The sequence below is a fragment of the Callithrix jacchus genome, chromosome 3, assembly GCF_049354715.1.
Source record: "Callithrix jacchus isolate 240 chromosome 3, calJac240_pri, whole genome shotgun sequence".
NCBI classification, from domain to species: domain Eukaryota; kingdom Metazoa; phylum Chordata; class Mammalia; order Primates; family Cebidae; genus Callithrix; species Callithrix jacchus.
Window position 1 is genome coordinate 68,163,712 of NC_133504.1, and position 17,870 is coordinate 68,181,581.

The 17,870-nt window shown below is 41.4% G+C and overlaps 1 protein-coding gene and 1 pseudogene across 5 annotated transcripts in view; both read left to right on the forward strand.

Moving 5' to 3' along the window:
* SCLT1 (sodium channel and clathrin linker 1) overlaps nucleotides 1–17,870 on the forward strand; it is a 245,784-nt gene that overhangs the window by 21,660 nt on the left and 206,254 nt on the right. For all 5 annotated transcript variants that reach the window (XR_008480049.2, XM_054252918.2, XM_008992707.5 and 2 more), the window contains one exon: nucleotides 8,275–8,342. Coding sequence is in view for 4 of the 5 variants with exons in the window: in XM_008992707.5 (XP_008990955.3) it covers nucleotides 8,275–8,342 (68 nt within the window). In the remaining variant the exon portion in view is untranslated. The remainder of the gene's footprint in view (nucleotides 1–8,274; nucleotides 8,343–17,870) is intronic.
* LOC100404365 (E3 SUMO-protein ligase ZBED1-like) lies at nucleotides 1,943–4,281 on the forward strand (annotated as a pseudogene).

Sequence of the window (17,870 nt, forward strand, 5' to 3'; positions counted from 1 at the left end):
CCATGAAGATTGAAAGTGTTTCCCTCATTATTAATGCATGATTTACTTAATTACTGAGAACACAGATCTAGTTTTTTTCTTATTTGAAAACTCTGTCAGGGAAAAAAGAGGTTTGTATTGCGATTAATTTTTTTGTTTTCTTACGAGCTTTTTTTGTTGTTGTTAAATTTATCTTTAATTTTAAGTGCAGGAGTGCATGTGCAGGTTTGTTATATAGGTAAACTTGTGTCATGAGCATTTGTAATACAGATTATTTTGTCACCCATGTATTAAGCCTAGTACCCATTAGTTACTTGTCCTGAGCCTCTCCTTCCTCCCACCCTTCACCCTCCAGTAGGCCCCAGTGTTTGTTGGTACCCTCCATGTGTTCTCATCATTTAACTCCCACTTATAATTGAGAACATGCCATATTTGGTTTTCTGTTCCTGTATTAGTTTGCTAAGAATAATAGCCTCCAGCTCCATCCATGGTCCAGCAAAGGACATGATCTTGTTCTTCTTTATGGCTGCATAGTATTTCATGGTATACATGTACCGCATTTTCTTTAGCCAGTCCACTGTTGATGGGCATTAAGGTTGATTTCATGTCTTTACTATTGTGAATAGTGCTGCAATGGACATATATGTTCATGTGTCTTTGTGGTAGAATGATTGGTATTCTTTTGGTGTATACTCTGTAATGAAATTAAAGGGTCAAATAGTATTTCTGTCTTTAGGTGTTTGAGGAATCACCACACTGTCTTCCACAATGGTTGAACTAATTCACACTCCCACCAACTGTTTATAAGTGTTCCTTTTTCTCCACAAAACCAGCATGTTATTTTCTGACTTTTCAATAATAGCCATTCTGACTAGTGTGATAGTATTTCATTGTGGTTTTGATTTGCATTTTTCTAATAAACAGTGATGTTGAGCTTTTTTTCATATGCTTCTTGGCCACACATATGTATTCTTTTAAAAGGTGTCTGTTCATGTGCTTTGTCTACTTTTTAACAGGATTTTTTGGTCTTGTAAAATTGTTTAAGTTCCTTATAGATGCTGAATATTAGACCTTTATCTGATGCATAGTTTGCAAAACATTCTCTCACTCTGCAGCTTGTCTGTTCACTCTGTAGATAGCCTCCTTTGCTGTGCCAAAGCTCCTTATTTTAATTAGTTTCCCTTTGTCAGTTTTTGCTTCTGTTGCAGTTGCTTTTGGCATCTTTGTCATGAAACCTTTGCCCACTCCTATGTCCAGATGGTGTTACCTAGGTTGTCTTCTGGGGTTTTTATAATTTGGGGTTTTACATTTAAGTCTTTAATCTGTCTTGAGTTAATGTGTATATATTCTGTAAGCAAGAGGTCCAGTTTCAGTCTTTTGCATGACTTACCAGTTATCTGAGCACCATTTAAAGTAGGGAATCCTTTCCCCATTGCTTGTTTTTGTCAGATTTGTCAAAGATCAGATAGTTGTAAGTGTGTGGCCTTTTTCTGGGTTCTCTATTATGTTCCATTGGCCTATGTGTCTGTTTTTTGCTACCAGAATCATGCTGTTTTGGTTACTGTAGCCCTGTAATGTAGTTCAAAGTTGGGCAGCATGATGCCTCCAGGTATGTTCTTTTTGCTTAGGATTGCTTTGGCTATTCAGTCTCTTTTTTTTGGTTTCCTATAAATTTTAAAATAGTTTTTTCCAGAGAAATGTTTCATAGTTTTCTGTGTAGGGATCTTAAACATCTTTTGTTGTATTTATTCCTTGGCATTGATCTTTTTGTGGGACTATAAATAGCATCTGTTACTATTTTCTAACTTTATGTTGCCAGTATCTAGAAATATTACTTTTTACTGTTGATCTTGTATCCAACAACTTTGTTAAACTCGATTAATTTTAAGAATATATCTGTGGGGCAGCAGCACTGGTGGGGCAGCCATGTTGCCATTGTCTGTGGCACGGGCGGCCCTGCAGGTCTACGCAGCTGGTACCACCGTGATCCCGGAACAGCTGCTGCAGTGCTGCTGTGGGGGCTTCCTGGAGCCAGCAGGTCCCCACGAATGAGTGGCAGTCTGGGCGGCAGGCTCCTGCAGGTGGAGAATCGATGGAGAATCATAAAGGGCTGGAGAGCTCGCAGACAGACCTGAAGCTGGTGGCCCACCTGCACCAAGAGCAAGGTGTGGAAGTACTTCAACTTTGACACCAACGTGGAGGGATGCATCCTGCAGTGGAAGAAGATCAGCTGCCACATCTGCATGGCCCAGATCGCCTACTCCGGGAACACCTCCAACCTGTACTACCACCTGGAGAAGAACCACCCTGAGGAATTCTGCGAGTTCGTCAAGAGCAACACGGAGCACATGCGCTAGGCCTTCGCAACTGCCTTCTCCAAGCTGAATCCTGAGGCGTCCCAGCCGCCGGGGCCTGATGTGCTGGCCGCCAAGGCCAACCACGGCCACGACAGCAAGAAGCAGCAGGAGCTGACCGCAGCAGTGCTGGGCCTCATCTGCAAGGAGTTGTACCCGGTTACCATCGTGGACGAGCCCACCTTCAAGGTGCTGCTCAAGACGACCAACCCCTGCTACGAGCTCCCCAGCCACAAGTACATCTCCATCAAGGCCATTCCTGAGAAGTACGGTGCCATCCTCAAGGCAGCCCTCAAGGAGCTGGCCGAGGCCACCTGGTGCAGCATCTCCACAGACACGTGGAGGAGCGAGAACCAGAACTGCACCTACGTGTACGCTGGGCGCCCACTTCCAGGGCACGGCCCCCGCACCCCACCCCCCTGCACTGCCTCTCCATGGGCTCGCGCTGCCTCAAGACATTTGAGGTGCCCGAGAACACAGCGGAGACCATCACGTGCGTGCTCTACGAGGTCTTCATCGAGTGGGGCATCGGCACCAAGGTGTTCAGCGCCACCACCGACTATGGCAAGGACATCGTGAAGGCCTGCTCGCTGCTGGATGTCGCGATACATATGCCCTGCCTGGGCCAGGCCTTCCATGCCTCCATCCAGCAGGCCTTCCGTCTCCCGAAGCTGGGCGTGCTGCCTAGCACACTGCCGCAGGCTGGTGGAGTACTTCCAGCAGTCAGCCGTGGCCATATACACGCTGTACAAGAAGCAGAAGCAGCAGAACGCATCGCACTGCATGCTGGTCAGCAACTGCGTGTCCTGGTGGGGCAGCATGCTGGCCATGCTGCAGCATCTCAAGGAGCAGCAGTTCACCATCGTGGGCGTGCTGGTGGAGGACAGCAACAGCCACCACCTCATGCTGGAAGTGGGCGAGTGGGCCACCATCGACACGCTGGTGAAGTTGTTGCAGCCCTTCAAGCAGGTGGCGGAGATGCTGTCAGCCTCCCGGTACCTGACCATTGGCATGGTCAAGCTGCTGCTGCACATGCTCCTGAACACCACGCTCAACGTCAAGGAGATGGATGCCAAGGAGCTCAGCATGGCCAAGGAGGTCATTGCCAAGGAGCTCTAGAAGACTTACCAGGAGGCCCCCGAGATCGACATGTTTCTCAACATGGCCACACCTTCCTGGACCCACGCTACAAGCGGCTGCCCTTCCTCTCCGCCTTTGAGTGGCAGCAGGTGGAGAATTGCACGCTGGAGGAGGCCAACAGCCTGCTGGACAAACTCAAGGATGGCGGCGGGCAGCTACCGCGCAGCAGAGGACAAGATCCTCCTGGCCACGGCCCGGGAGGAGCCGCCCGTGAAGAAGCTCATGTGCCGGTCCACACCACCGCCCACCAGCGTCATCAACAGCATGCTGGCAGAGATCTTCTGCCAGACGGGCAGTGTGGAGGACCAGGAGGAGTGGCAAGTGCAGGTGCTAGAGGAACTCAGCAACTTCAAGTCACTGAAGGTGCTGGGCCTCAATGAGGACCCTCTCAAGTGGTGGTCCAATCACCTGGCCCTGTTCCCCCTGCTCCCCAAGGTGCTGCAGAAGTACTGGTGCACAGCTCCCATGCACCTGGCACCCAAGCATCTCTTTGGCTCCGCCGCCAATGTGGTCAGTGCCAAGAGGAATCGGCTGGCCCCCGCGCATGTGGATGAGCAGGTGTTTCTGTCACCCCCTTCGGAAGCCCTCTGGATGCTTTGCTCTACATACCCACTCGGTTGGCTCGGTTTTGAACCGCAGAGACCATCCACCGTCTTTGACGCCTAGTTGGGAAGGCAGAAAAAGGAAAGAGATGCCAGCGATGAGAGAGGGCCGGGTGCAGTGGCTCACGCCTGTAATCCTAGCACTTTGGGAGGCCAAAGCGGGCGGATCACCTGAGGTCAGCAGTTCAAGACCAGAGAATCGCTTGAACCCAGGAGGCGGAGGTTTCAGTGAGCCTAGATCATTCCACTACAGTCCAGCCTATGCAACAAGAGCAAGACTGTCTCAAAAAGAAAAAAACATGGGAGAGGTGGCTTTGCAATGGTTTACTTTCCTCACCTGTTTCCGGGTCCCTCCCAACTTTGGCCTGGGAATTGCCAGCGCTACTCTTGGCTTGCCGCAGAGCCTGGAGGAGGGGTTCCTTCACAGACACTCAAGGCATGGCACACCATTTCCCTTTCAGCTCCTCCCTGCGAGGGTTTCTAAGAAATGCGGGAACATCCTGGGAGGCGTGGAAGTAGCCTTTCAGCACCATCGTCTCTGAAGGGACTTCTGCAAGCTCACATCAGCGCATTCATGTTTACATCCTCATGGAAGCCGGGGCCTCTCCCTTCTGAGAAATGGAGAGGAGACCTTTTAGCCAAAATACCCTTCTTGAAAAGACAGACCTTTTTTTTTTAACATTCGGTTAAACACCTCACAGATGATCACAAGAATGCAGTCAACCAGCAAAAAAAAATAGGTGGTGTGGAACACCTTGTATGTTGCTAGGGTTGCCGGCAGACAGTCTGTTCCTTCTCTCTGCCAAAATTCACCTTGCGGAATTGGTCCTTGAAAACTGGTCTGGCGTGGTGGCTCACGCTGAGGTTAGGAGTTCGAGACCAGCCTGGCCAACACCGTGAAACCCTGTCTCTCCTAAAAAATACAAAAATTAGCTGGGCATGGTGGCAGGTACCTGTCATCCCAGCTACTCGGCAGGCTGAGGTGGGAGAATCGCTTGAACCTGGGAAGTGGAGGTTGTATTGAGCCGAGATCGCGCCACTGCACTCCAGCCTGGGTGACAAGAGTGAAACTCTGTCTCAAAAAAAAAAAAGCCGATGGGTCCTGAGGTTGTATCTTCTGTGTCTCAGCCCTGAGTCCAGTTCCCCTGTGCAGCCAGCTTTTCCACACAGGCAGGGGTGTTTCTGAATTTATTCCCGGAGAGGACTGTTGAATTTTCTCTTTTAAACTCACTCCCATGGGGAAATGGATTTTAAAATATTGCCACCGCTGAGTTTCTCTGTGGCTGGACTATTCTAAGTGGCTTTCACTTATTCAGGAAAACAGACATTTTCCAAGACTGACAACTAATTTTTAACCGGGGGGCGGGGTGGTGGGGGATACTTCCACGGAGTGACCGGCCCGTTACGCCACGAAGCTTCGTGCGTCACTTGGATTCCACGGGCCGTGGGTTCTCTGCCTCCGTGATGACAAGCTGGGGCTGGGGAGGTCGGGGTGTAGGAGGAATGACCCCAGTCAGCTCCAGCCCGTGTTCTGCTGAGACCCCATGAGCCCTCGGCCTCAGACGGTGAAGCAGGAAGTCCCTGCATGTTCACGCCTGGCGGCTTCTCAGGGCCGCGGCATTTTATCCTGATGTCCTGGGCGGGTGTAAGTCTGCAGAAAGTTAATTTCCGGGGAAACCCACGTAACCTGGCTTGCTCGTTATGGGAAGCGGTTCCCCTGGGAACCTGCCACCCTCTGCTCCGGGCATTCTCAGCAGAAGGGCACTGGAAGCTCACAGTGGGGCCGGCTTTGGGGTTGGCTCTGTTGTGCCCCGAAGCTGGACACAGCGGGCAGCCGCCGCCCCCGTGGTGGGAGGGAGGGGCTCTATTCTGTAGCGTCACCAACCTTCCCTTCACGTTTTTCAAATCATTCGCTTCTCATCACTCACGGAAAGAGGCGCGCTGCTCCAGCTCTGTCTTCATTTTCATTTTCAAGCCATTGTTCCCTCCTGAACGGTCGCCTCTTATTTAATGCTTTAAACTTGGACTCTTGTTCAGTACACCAGAGAAATAAATCGGCTCCTAATCTACCCCTCTGCCACGTGTCAGTCTTTACTGCAGTTGCCCTGAACCCCCGACCCTGGGAGACAAGGGAGGTTTTATTTGCTTTATTTTTTATTTTGTTGTCTTTGTTTAAAGCAGGTTTTTTCCAGGGCACCTAGAGTTGGTTCTGAGGTCCTTGTTCTCGTCTGTAAATCCTACAGTTACGATGTGCTTTCAGGTTGTTTTCGAATCAGAGTATCTGAGTGAATAAAGCCGGCTCCTAGTGAAAGCGTTAAAATATGTATATATATATATATATATATATCTGTGATGTTTTTTGATTGATCACATATACACTCATAACTATGAATAATGACAGTTTTTTCATCCTTTATATCTTTTAGATCTTTTACTTGCTTTATTGCATTAACTTAGACCTCGAATAGAGTGTTATAATAGAATGTCATAAGAATTTATCCTTATGTGATTCCTAATTTCCAAGGGAAAGTTTTCAACATTTTCACCCATAAGTAAGATGTTTGTTGTGTATTTTACATAAGCATTCTTTATAATAACAATGTTCCCTTCTAGACTTACTTTGCTAAGGGTTTATCATGAATATATCTTGAATTTCATCAGATGCTTTTTAAAAATAACTTTTGAGATGATCATATTTTTAATCATTTTACCTGAGTGTATTTTCTATTTCTTTATTTTCTGGGCTTATCTTTATGTCCTCGACTTGGCTTTCTTAGGATTTAATGTTTTTCTTACTTCTTGGAATGCATTTGTAACTTCCGTCTTTTTCTCTGGTATATGCAATTAAAGCTACAGATTTTAAGCAAGTTTTTGAGATATCTGTCACATTTTCACTATTGTTCACTTCAAAATATTTTTAAATTTATTTTGTAACTCCTCCTGAGATCGTGGGTTATTCATAGTGGGTTTTAATTTTATTTATTTATTTATTTATTTGAGATAGTGTCATGCTTTTTTGCCCAGGCTGTAGGGTAGTATGCAATCACAGCTCACTGCAGCCTCAAACTTGTAGGCTCAAGTGATTCTCCTGCTTTGGCCTCTCAAAGCAGTGAGATCAACGGCATGAGCCACCATGCTTGGCCAAAAGTGATTTCTAAACTTCCAACGTATAAAAAATTTCCCTTTTCTTTTTGATTCTTGATTGTGCTGTTGTCAGATAACATACTGTCTTTGGCCTCAGTCCTTAATTATTGAGACTTTCTTTTACCAGCAAATAATAAACATTAAATCTTCTGTGTGAATTGGAAAGGATGTATAATTGCAAATTTGTTGGGTACTATTCTATGTATGTTACTTTTCTTGTTGTCAATAAAAATATGGTCTTGTTATTTCTTTTTTTTTTTCAGAGTCTCACTCTGTCACTCAGGCTGGGGTGCAATGGTGCAGTCTTATCTCACCACAACCTCTGCCTCCCGGGTACAAGTGATTCTCCTGCCTCAGCCTCCCAAGTAGCTGGAATTATAGGTGTGTGCCACTACGCTCGGCTAATTTTGGTATTTTTAGTAGAGATGGGGTTTTGCCATCTTGGCCAGGCTGAACTTGAACTCCTGACCACAAGCAATCCACCCGCCTTGGCTTCCCAAAGTGCTAGGATTACAGGCATGGGCCACTGGGCCTGGACTGGCCTTGTTTTTGCTGAGACCTCTCGCCTTTATTCTGGGTCTTATTTCCCCATTGTCTCTTACCCACTCCTGTTTAATTTGGATTCTTTGTCCTGCAATTTCTCCTCAAGGTAGAGGTTTGTCCTGGAAGAGTTTCAGTTGCTTTTAAGAAACCTAAAAATATATGGCTATAGTTTATCTTCCCAACGCTTCTCAATTTTAGTAGCAGGAATAAGATGTGGAGAATATGTTTTACTTCCATTAACCTGAAGAGCAAGCCAACAGAGGCTGTGAATTCATGTTTATGAAATCAGAAAAGGTAGTTCTTTGCAGATGTTCTTTTTTTCACTTAGCAGTAATTAGTTGGCTTAGATATATAAAAGGGCTTATTTTCAGGTTCTAAAATGGTGTATCAAAATTGATGATTTATCTTATCTTGAGAAGCAGTAGAGACTAGACGTTTTGCATTGGCTATATTAAATAGTTACTGTATTTGTAGTTTTAAAGAATTGAAATCTGTTTTTCGCTTTGTTTCAGATCAAAGACTAAATGAAGATTTTAGGTGGCATCAAATGGGAAATTTTTCCAAATATTCATCTGTACAGGTATGTAAATTATAAATTCTACTTGGGAATATTCTCTTGTGAAGTTGTCTACTGCACTTTGAAACTTGGCTTACAACTTTGATTCTAGTAATGGGAAAGCTTGTTTTTGCTTCATGAAAGTAAATCTTTTGTCAATAGAAATTGCCCTTTTCCTCCAACCAGAGTTGGAGCCTATATATTATATATGATATATAAAATGTCTGAGTTCTAAAATAAGAATTCATTCGAGTTTTGAAACATTTTAGAATTATTTCTCAATGTACATCTGGTTCTGTGTTTTAATTCTCTGCATTCTCATAAATTATGACAGAAGCATAAACTAATACAAATTGTAAATAATATATGGTTTTTTAAAAATATATTTTTCCTTGGTTGCCATATCTTCTTATTTAAATATTGTATTTAAAAATTGCTTAGCCAGAAAGATATAATTATTGGTGGACCTTGCATTACAGAATATTAAAAGGAAGACTGGCTCATAGATTCGTGATGACTTTCTATGGAAGCAATTAGGAGTGTTTTGCTTTTACATAAATGAATTTTATAATTAGAACTTAATATGGTTTGGATCTATGTCCCTGCCCAAATCTCATGTTGAATTGTCATCTCCAGTGTTAGAGGAAGGGGCCAAGTGGAAGGTGATTGGATCATGGGGGCGAATTTCCCCTTTCCCTTCTCATGATAGTGAGTCAGTTGTCATGAGAGCTGGTGGTTTAAAATATGTAGCACCTCCCCATCCTCTCTCTTCCTCCTGCTCTGGCCATGTAAGACATTCCTGCTTCCCTTTCGTCTTCTGCCATGATTGAACATTTCCTGAGGCCTCCCCAGCCTTGCTTCCTGTACAGCCTGCAGAACCATGAGCCAACTAAGCCTTTTTTCTTTATAAATTGCCCAGTCTCAGATATTTCTTTACAGCAGTGTGAGGATAGACTGATACAGAAAATTTGTACCAGTGAGTGGGTGTTGCTATATAGATACCTGAAAATGGAAAGCGACTTTGGAACTGCATAATGGGCAGAGGTTAGAAAAGTTTGGAGAGGTCAGAAGAAGACAGGAAGATAAAGGAAAGTTTGGAGCGTACAAGAGACTTGTTGAATTCTCATAACCAAAATGCTGATAGTGATATGGACAGTGAAGTCTAGGCTGAGGAGGTCTCAGATGGAGATGAGGAACTTACTGAGAACTAGAGTAAAAGTCATTCTTGCTATGTTTTAGAAAGAGTAAAGACTTGGGGGACTGTTGAGAAGGGATGATTGTATTTTCTAGTGTGAAAAGAATATTAGATTTGGGAAGGGCCGAGGGTGAGTGATATGGTTTGGATTTCTGTCCCCACCCAAATCTCATGTTGAACTGTAATCACCAGTGTTGAAGGAGAGGCCTGGTGGGAGGTGACTGGATCATGGGCAAATTTCCTCCTTGCTGTTCTTGGTGATAGTGAGTGAGTTCATGAAATCTGCTTGTTCGTAAGGATGAAGTGCACTTCACCCTTTTTCTCTCTTTTTCCTGCTCCAGCCATGTGAGATGTGCCTGCTTTCCCTTCTCCTTCTGCTTTCTGAAAGTTTCCTGAGGCCTCCCCAGCCAGGCTTCCTATACAGCCTATGGAGCAATTAGCCAATTAAACCTCTTTTCCTTATAAATTATCCAGTCTTAAGTATTTCTTTATAGCAGTGCAAGAATGGACTAATACAGAACTAAAATTGTTTTTAAGATATTAAAAGTAAAGAACTTGGTTTTAGTATTAAAAAGGAATAGTTTGTTTGGTTGGCTTGATTACTTATTCTTATGGATACTTTTCAATGTATGTTCAATATTTAGCTGACTGCTCTATGCTTTTATTTCCAGAGACCAGATTCAGAGTCCGCAGTGTCTTGAAGCTATTAATTCACTGTTTACTGTTATAATCATGATATTGTTTTTATTATAATATTTAATTTTTATGCATACTTAAGAACTGTAATAATTTAAGCGATAGAAAATCTTTCATATTTCAACAGCTTCTAAGTTTTGCTCATAATCTTAAGATTTTTGTTTCTGTTTAGTGTCTTGTGGAATAGGTCTGAACAGAAGAGTAAAATATATGTGTGTGTGTGTGTGTGTGTGTGTGTGTGTGTGTAAAAGCTCCAGATGACTCTGAGTATGGGTAATGCAGCATATCTGTGGAAAGCTATGGTTGACTTAATTATGAAAGATAACAACATAGTGGTGACTCCAGCCTTTCAGATGTACCTGCATTATGCATTATGATTATACTAATTAAAGCCCAAGAGTACCAGACCTGGTAGGGACACATCTTCCTTTACAAGAGTGTTCTCTTTGGAAGAATTATAACTGCTTTACTTCTCTGAAGCTACCCATTCTTCTCTTATGTGTACTATTTTTGTTGTCTTGCAAACAAATCTTGATTTCTATCCCTTTAGTCATAACATATTGCTACTGCCCAAGATTCTTCTGCCATCCTCCATATCTTCAAAACATGTTGCTGTTTTTAGACTCCCATCCCCAGGGATCTTGCTTTTCTTTTTTTGTTTTAAGTTTCAAAGATATTTTCTTTTTTTTTTTTTTTTTTTAATATATATATATTTTTATTGCATTTTAGGTTTTGGGGTACATGAGCAGAGCATGCAAGACAGTTGCGTAGGTACACACATGGCAGTGTGTTTTGCTTCCTTTCTCCCCTTCACCCACATTTGGCATTTCTCCCCAGGTTATCCCTCCCCACCTCCCCCTCCCACTGGCCCTCCCCTTTTCCCCCCAATAGACCCCTGTGTTTAGTACTCCCCTCCCTGTGTTCATGTGTTCTCATTTTTCATCACCCGCCTATGAGTGAGAATATGCGGTGTTTCATTTTCTGTTCTTGTGTCAGTTTGCTGAGGATGATGTTCTCCAGATTCATCCATGTCCCTACAAATGACACAAACTCATCATTTCTGATTGCTGCATAATATTCCATGGTGTATATGTGCCACATTTTTCCAATCCAGTCTATTATCAATGGGCATTTGGGTTGATTCCAGGTCTTTGCTCTTGTAAACAGTGCTGCAATGAACATTCGTGTGCATGTGTCCTTATAGTAGAACGATTTATAGTCTTTTGGATATATACCCAGTAATGGGATTGCTGGGTCAAATGGAATTTCTATTTCTAAGGCCTTGAGGAATTGCCACACTGTCTTCCACAATGGTTGAACTAATTTACACTCCCACCAACAGTGTAAAAGTGTTCCTTTTTCTCCACATCTTCTCCAGCATCTGTTGTCTCCAGATTTTTTAATGATTGCCATTCTAACTGGCGTGAGATGGTATCTCAATGTGGTTTTGATTTGCATCTCTCTGATGACCAGTGACGATGAGCATTTTTTCATATGACTGTTGGCCTCATATATGTCTTCTTTCGTAAAGTGTCTGTTCATATCCTTTGCCCACTTTTGAATGGGCTTGTTTGTTTTTTTCCTGTAAATCTGTTTGAGTTCTTTGTAAATTCTGGATATCAGCCCTTTGTCAGATGGGTAAACTGCAAAAATTTTTTCCCATTCTGTTGGTTGCCAATTCACTCTAGTGACTGTTTCTTTTGCCGTGCAGAAGCTGTGGAGTTTGATTAGGTCCCATTTGTCTATTTTGGCTTTTGTTGCTTTTCACTGCATAGTTTGCAGTAGTAAGAGAGGAGATGATATGACAGCATGAGAAGAAGATTAATCTGCTTTCTAGCAATGATGCCCATATCTTTGGCTATATGTAGTGCACCCCTAGAGGATTCTTTATCTCAGATATATTATTTTCGTTTATGTTCAGGAGAATTTTTTTTAAGTTTGTTCTCTGTATGTTTTGTAGTAAAGGAAGAAGTAGGAGGAAACCATTGTCAATGAGTATGTGGGATCCAGGAGCACTAGCTCATATATCTTATCACTGTAATTTAATTGTTGCTACTGGCAGCAGAAATCCTTCATAAATTGGTATATTCTTTTTTTGTTTAGCCATGTTTCTCAGATGCCTAGAACAGTTCTGGTCAGTAGGCATTTGATAAATATTTGAGTGAATGAAACAACTATGTTCCTCTTCTTTTTCCTTCCCTCCTAACCATTTATCTTCCAACATGATTTTAACTCTATATTGTCAAATAAAGTGAAAGTCACGGAGATGTGAAAAGTCATGATAAACTTGGGAAATACAAGTAGTTAATTATTTTTAGTTTTGTTTTTCAAGATAAAGTCCTAAAGTCCTTACAGTAGTTGCCATAAAATTGCCAGGAGTTGTGTGAAATGAACATACTTTATGAAGTCTTTTTGCAATACTGGAAAAACAAAGCAACAGGAATTTGATATTTATTTCTTGTATTTTAAGCTGGAACTTGAAACATGATTTTTCTATATAAACTTTGTTATGTGTAATGGTGAAAATTCTTTAATGCTTTCATTACATAATGATATTTAGGCTTGCTTTGGATCAAAGTAAGTTTTCAGAATTGCCTTAAGATAACCATTTTGAAGCTTACTGTTCTTAGGGGAATATGTTACCTTTATGATAACTAGCTTTACATAAATTTTGAGGACATAAGGTAAAAGTTGAAATCTTCCAATGTGTTTAATAGTTTATATATTTAATATATTAAATGTTTGGCTCATTATACTTTCATAATTCAATTGTCTCTTCCCTTCATTATAATTGTATGTAACTTTTAGGAGATACTTTAAATGGCTAGCTTATTGAATGATTTTTTTCAGGGTTGTGAAATTCAGTTGTCTTGGGTTATTTTGTGTTTTCTATATAAGTAAAAAGTATTTCCTTAAACCGTTCTACTATAAGGACACATGTACACGAATGTTCATTGCAGCACTGTTTACAATAGCAAAGACCTGGAATCAACCCAAATGCCCATTGATAATAGACTGGATTGGAAAAATGTGGCACATATACACCATGGAATATTATGCAGCAATCAGAAATGATGAATTTGTGTCGTTTGTAGGGACATGGATGAATCTGGAGAACATCATCCTCAGCAAACTGACACAAGAACAGAAAATGAAACACTGCATATTCTCACTCATAGGCGGGTGATGAAAAATGAGAACACATGGACACAGGGAGGGAGTACTAAACACAGGGGACTATTGGGGGGAAAAGGGGAGGGCCAGTGGGAGGGGGAGGTGGGGAGGGATAACCTGGGGAGAAATGCCAAATGTGGGTGAAGGGGAGAAAGGAAGCAAAACACACTGCCATGTGTGTACCTACGCAACTGTCTTGCATGCTCTGCTCATGTACCCCAAAACCTAAAATGCAATAAAAAATTAAAAAAAAAAAAAAGTATTTCAAGTGGCATTGCTCTCTGAAGTATAGTAGTAGGCACTAAGTGACAAATATTCAAGATACAAAAATGATTTTATTTTAAAAAGCTAGTGGAAAATTTCCTTTTTTTTCCAGTCCTTTATTACATTTTTTTTTTCTTGAATACTTGCTTTTTTCTTTTTTTCATCTCCTGGCTAATTGAATCCTCTTTGTTATCTATGCCACACCAGTACATGTGTCTACTGAGGGTGCTAAGGTTAGTGCTTTGTTCTCTTGGTACTTCCTGAGGGGACAGGATAAAATATTAAAAATAAGTTTATTTTCTCTGAAAGGTTGCCTAAAAATATTGTCTTCTTCTGGCTTGGGAATTCTCTTTCTTTGGGTACCCCTTTGTACCCAAAATTAAAACAAAAAATATTGAGGTAGTATGCTGGTGGAAAAAAGAAGATAGGTAAGCCAGAATAAAAAGAAAGGAAGGAATACATATAAAAGCTTAGTGCCAAAGAGGCTATGGAGGGGAAAGACATCATAGTCCAAATATATTCACTTATTCAACATTAATTTACTCATTCAATGCAATTCGAGTTCCTGCCTATGCTTGGTAAGCTCTGTGGACAGGACTATGAATAACATAGACAAAGGATCCTTCTGCAGTAGAAGAAATATGAATGAATGAAAGAGATGTGAATGAATGAATGAATGAAGTAGTTAAAATTATAGTATCCTATGAAAGAAATAAGCAAGGTGCTGAGATAGAGGTTAATATGTATGTTGCTGTGGAGTTGGTGATGGTAGAGACCCATTTTTGATAGAAAGGTCATAGAAGACCTTTCTAAGGCAGTAACATTCAAGTTGGGACAGAAAAAAAAAAAAGCCAAAGAACAGACCAAGAAGGAGCCTTGAGGCAGGAAAGAATTTGGCATGTCTTGTACAATGTGTAGGAGTTTGTGCCAACTGTCATCAGATAACAGTTATTTGAAAATTACATTTTTTTTAAATTTTTTATTGCATTTTAGGTTTTGGGGTACATGTGCAGAACATGCAAGACAGTTGCATAGGTACACACATGGCAGTGTGTTTTGCTTCCTTTCTCCCCTTCACCCACATTTGGCATTTCTCCCTAGGCTATCCCTCCCCAGCTCCCCCCCCCCGCTGGCCCTCCCCTTTTCCCCCCAATAGTCCCCAGTGTTTAGTACTCCCCTCCCTGTGTCCATGTGTTCTCATTCATCACCCGCCTATGAGTGAGAATATGCGGTATTTCATTTTCTGTTCTTATGTCAGTTTGCTGAGAATGATGTTCTCCAGATTCATCCATGTCCCTACAAACGACACAAACTCATCATTTTTGATTGCTGCATAATATTCCATTTTGTATATGTGCCACATTTTCCCAATCCAGTCTGTCGTCAGTGGGCATTTGGGTTGGTTCCAGGTCTTTGCTATTGTAAACAGTGCTGCAATGAACATTTGTGTGCATGTGTCCTTATAGTAGAACGATTTATAGTCCTTTGGATATATACCCAGTAATGGGATTGCTGGGTCAAATGGAATTTCTATTTCTAAGGCCTTGAGGAATCGCCACACTGTCTTCCACAATGGTTGAACTAATTTACACTCCCACCAACAGTGTAAAAGTGTTTCTTTTTTCTCCACATCCTCTCCAGCATCGGTTGTTTCCAGATATTTTAATGATCGCCATTCTAACTGGCGTGAGATGGTATCTCGATGTGGTTTTGATTTGCATCTCTCTAATGACCAGTGATGATGAGCATTTTTTCATGTTTGTTGGCCTCATGTATGTCTTCTTTTGTAAAGTGTCTGTTCATATCCTTTGCCCATTTTTGAATGGCCTTTTTTGTTTTTTTCCTGTAAATCTGTTTGAGTTCTTAGTAATTCTGGATACCAGCCCTTTGTCAGATGGGTAGACTGCAAAAAATTTGCCCATATTGTTGGCTGACGATTCACTCTAGTGACTGTTTCTTTTGCCGTGCAGAGGCTGTGGAGTTTGATTAGGTCCCATTTGTTTATTTTGAAATAATCCAAGAGCTGGTTTTTTGAAAACATCAACAAAATAGACAAACCACTAGCCAGATTGATAAAAAAGAAAGAGAGAACAACCAAATAGATGCAATAAAAAATGATAAAGGGGAAATCATCACAGATTCCACAGAAATTCAAACCATCATCAGAGAATATTACAAACAACTCTATGCACATAAACTGGTAAACCTGGAAGAAATGGATAAATTCCTGGACTCCTGTGTCCTCCCAAGCTTAAACCAGGAGGAAGCTGAAATTATGAATAGACCAATAACAAGGTCAGAAGTTGAGGCAGCAATTAAGAGCCTACCACACAAAAAAAGCCCAGGTCCAGATGGGTTCACAGCCGAATTCTACCAGACACACAAAGAGGAGCTGGTACCATTTCTTCTGAAACTATTCGAAATAATCCAAAAAGAGAGAATCCTTCCCAAATCATTTTATGAGACCAACAGCATCCTTTTACCAAAACTCGGCCGAGACCCAACAAGAAAAGAAAACTTCAGGCCAGTATTTATGATGAACATAGATGCAAAAATCTTCAATAAAATACTGGCAAGCCGATTGAAACAGCACATTAAAAAACTTATCCATCATGATCAAGTAGGATTCATCCCAGGGATGCAAGGCTCGTTCAACGTATGCAAGTCTATAAACGTAATTCACCACATAAACAGAACCAAAAACAAAAACCACATGATTCTCAATTGATGCAGAGAAGGCATTTGACAAAGTTCAACAGCTCTTTATGCTAAAAACCTTCAATAAACTCGGTATCGGTGGAACGTATCTCAAAGTAATAAAAGCTATTTATGACAAACCAACAGCCAATATCATAGTGAATGGGCAAAAACTGGAAGCATTCCCTTTGAAATCCGGCACTAGACAAGGACGCCCTCTTTCACCACTTTTATTCAGTACAATCAATGAATCCAGGAACTGTTTTTTTTTTTTTTTAAAGATTATAAGATAGACTGCTAGCCTGGCTAATAAGGAATAAAAGAGAGAAGAATCAAACACAATAAGAAATGATTAAGGGGATATCACCAGTGATCCCACAGAAATACAAACTACCATCAAAGAACACTATAAACACCTCTATGCAAATAAATAAGAAAAATCTAGAAGAAATGGGTAAATTCCCGAACATATATACTTTCCCAAGACTAAACTAGGAAGAAGTTAAATTCCTGAATAGACCAATAACAAGTTCTGAAATTGAGGCAATAATTAATACCCTACCAACTAAAAAAAAAAAAAAAAAAGCCCAGAACCAGACAGATTCACAGCCAAATTCCACCAGAGGTACAAAAAAGGGCTGGTTTCCTTTCTGCTGAAACTATTCCAAGCAATAGAAAAGGAAGGACTTCTTTTTACCTCAGTGAGGCCAGCATTATCCTGAATCCAAAACTTAGCAGAGAGAGAGAGAGACACACACACACAAAAAAAAAAAATTTAGGCCAATATTTCTGATAAACATTAATGCAAAAATCCCCAATAAAATATTGGCAAACTGAATCCAGCAGCACAGCAAAAAGCTTATCCACCACAACAAAGCTAGCTTCTTCCCTATGATGCAAGGCTGGTTCAACATATGCAAATTAATAAACCTATTCTATCAAATAAACAGCCAGTGACAACCACATGATTATCTCAATAGATGCAGAAAAGGTCTTTGGTAAAATTCAATGCTGCTTCATAGTTAAAAACTTTCAATAAACTAGGTATTGATGAAACATATCTCAAAATAATAGCTATTTATTACATCCCCATAGCCAATATTCTACTGAATGGCCAAAAGCTGGTAACATTTTCTGGAAAATCCGTACAAGGCAGGGATGCTCTCGCTCACCACTCCTATTCAACATAGTATTGTAAGTTCTGGCCAAAGCAATTAGGTGAGAGAGAGAGAATTCAAATAGAGAGGAAGTAAAATTGTCTCTGTTTGCAGATAACATGATTATGTATTTAGAAAATCCCATCGTCTCAGCCTTAAAACTCCTTAAGCTGATAAGCAAATTCAGCAACTTCTTAGGATATAAAATCAATGTGCAAAAATCACAAGCATTTCTACACACCAATAATAGACAAGTGGACAGCCAAAACATGAGTGAACTCCCATTTACAATTGCTACAAAGAGAATAAAATACCTAAGGAATAAAACTTACAAGGGACATGAAGGATCTCTTCAAGGAGAACTACAAC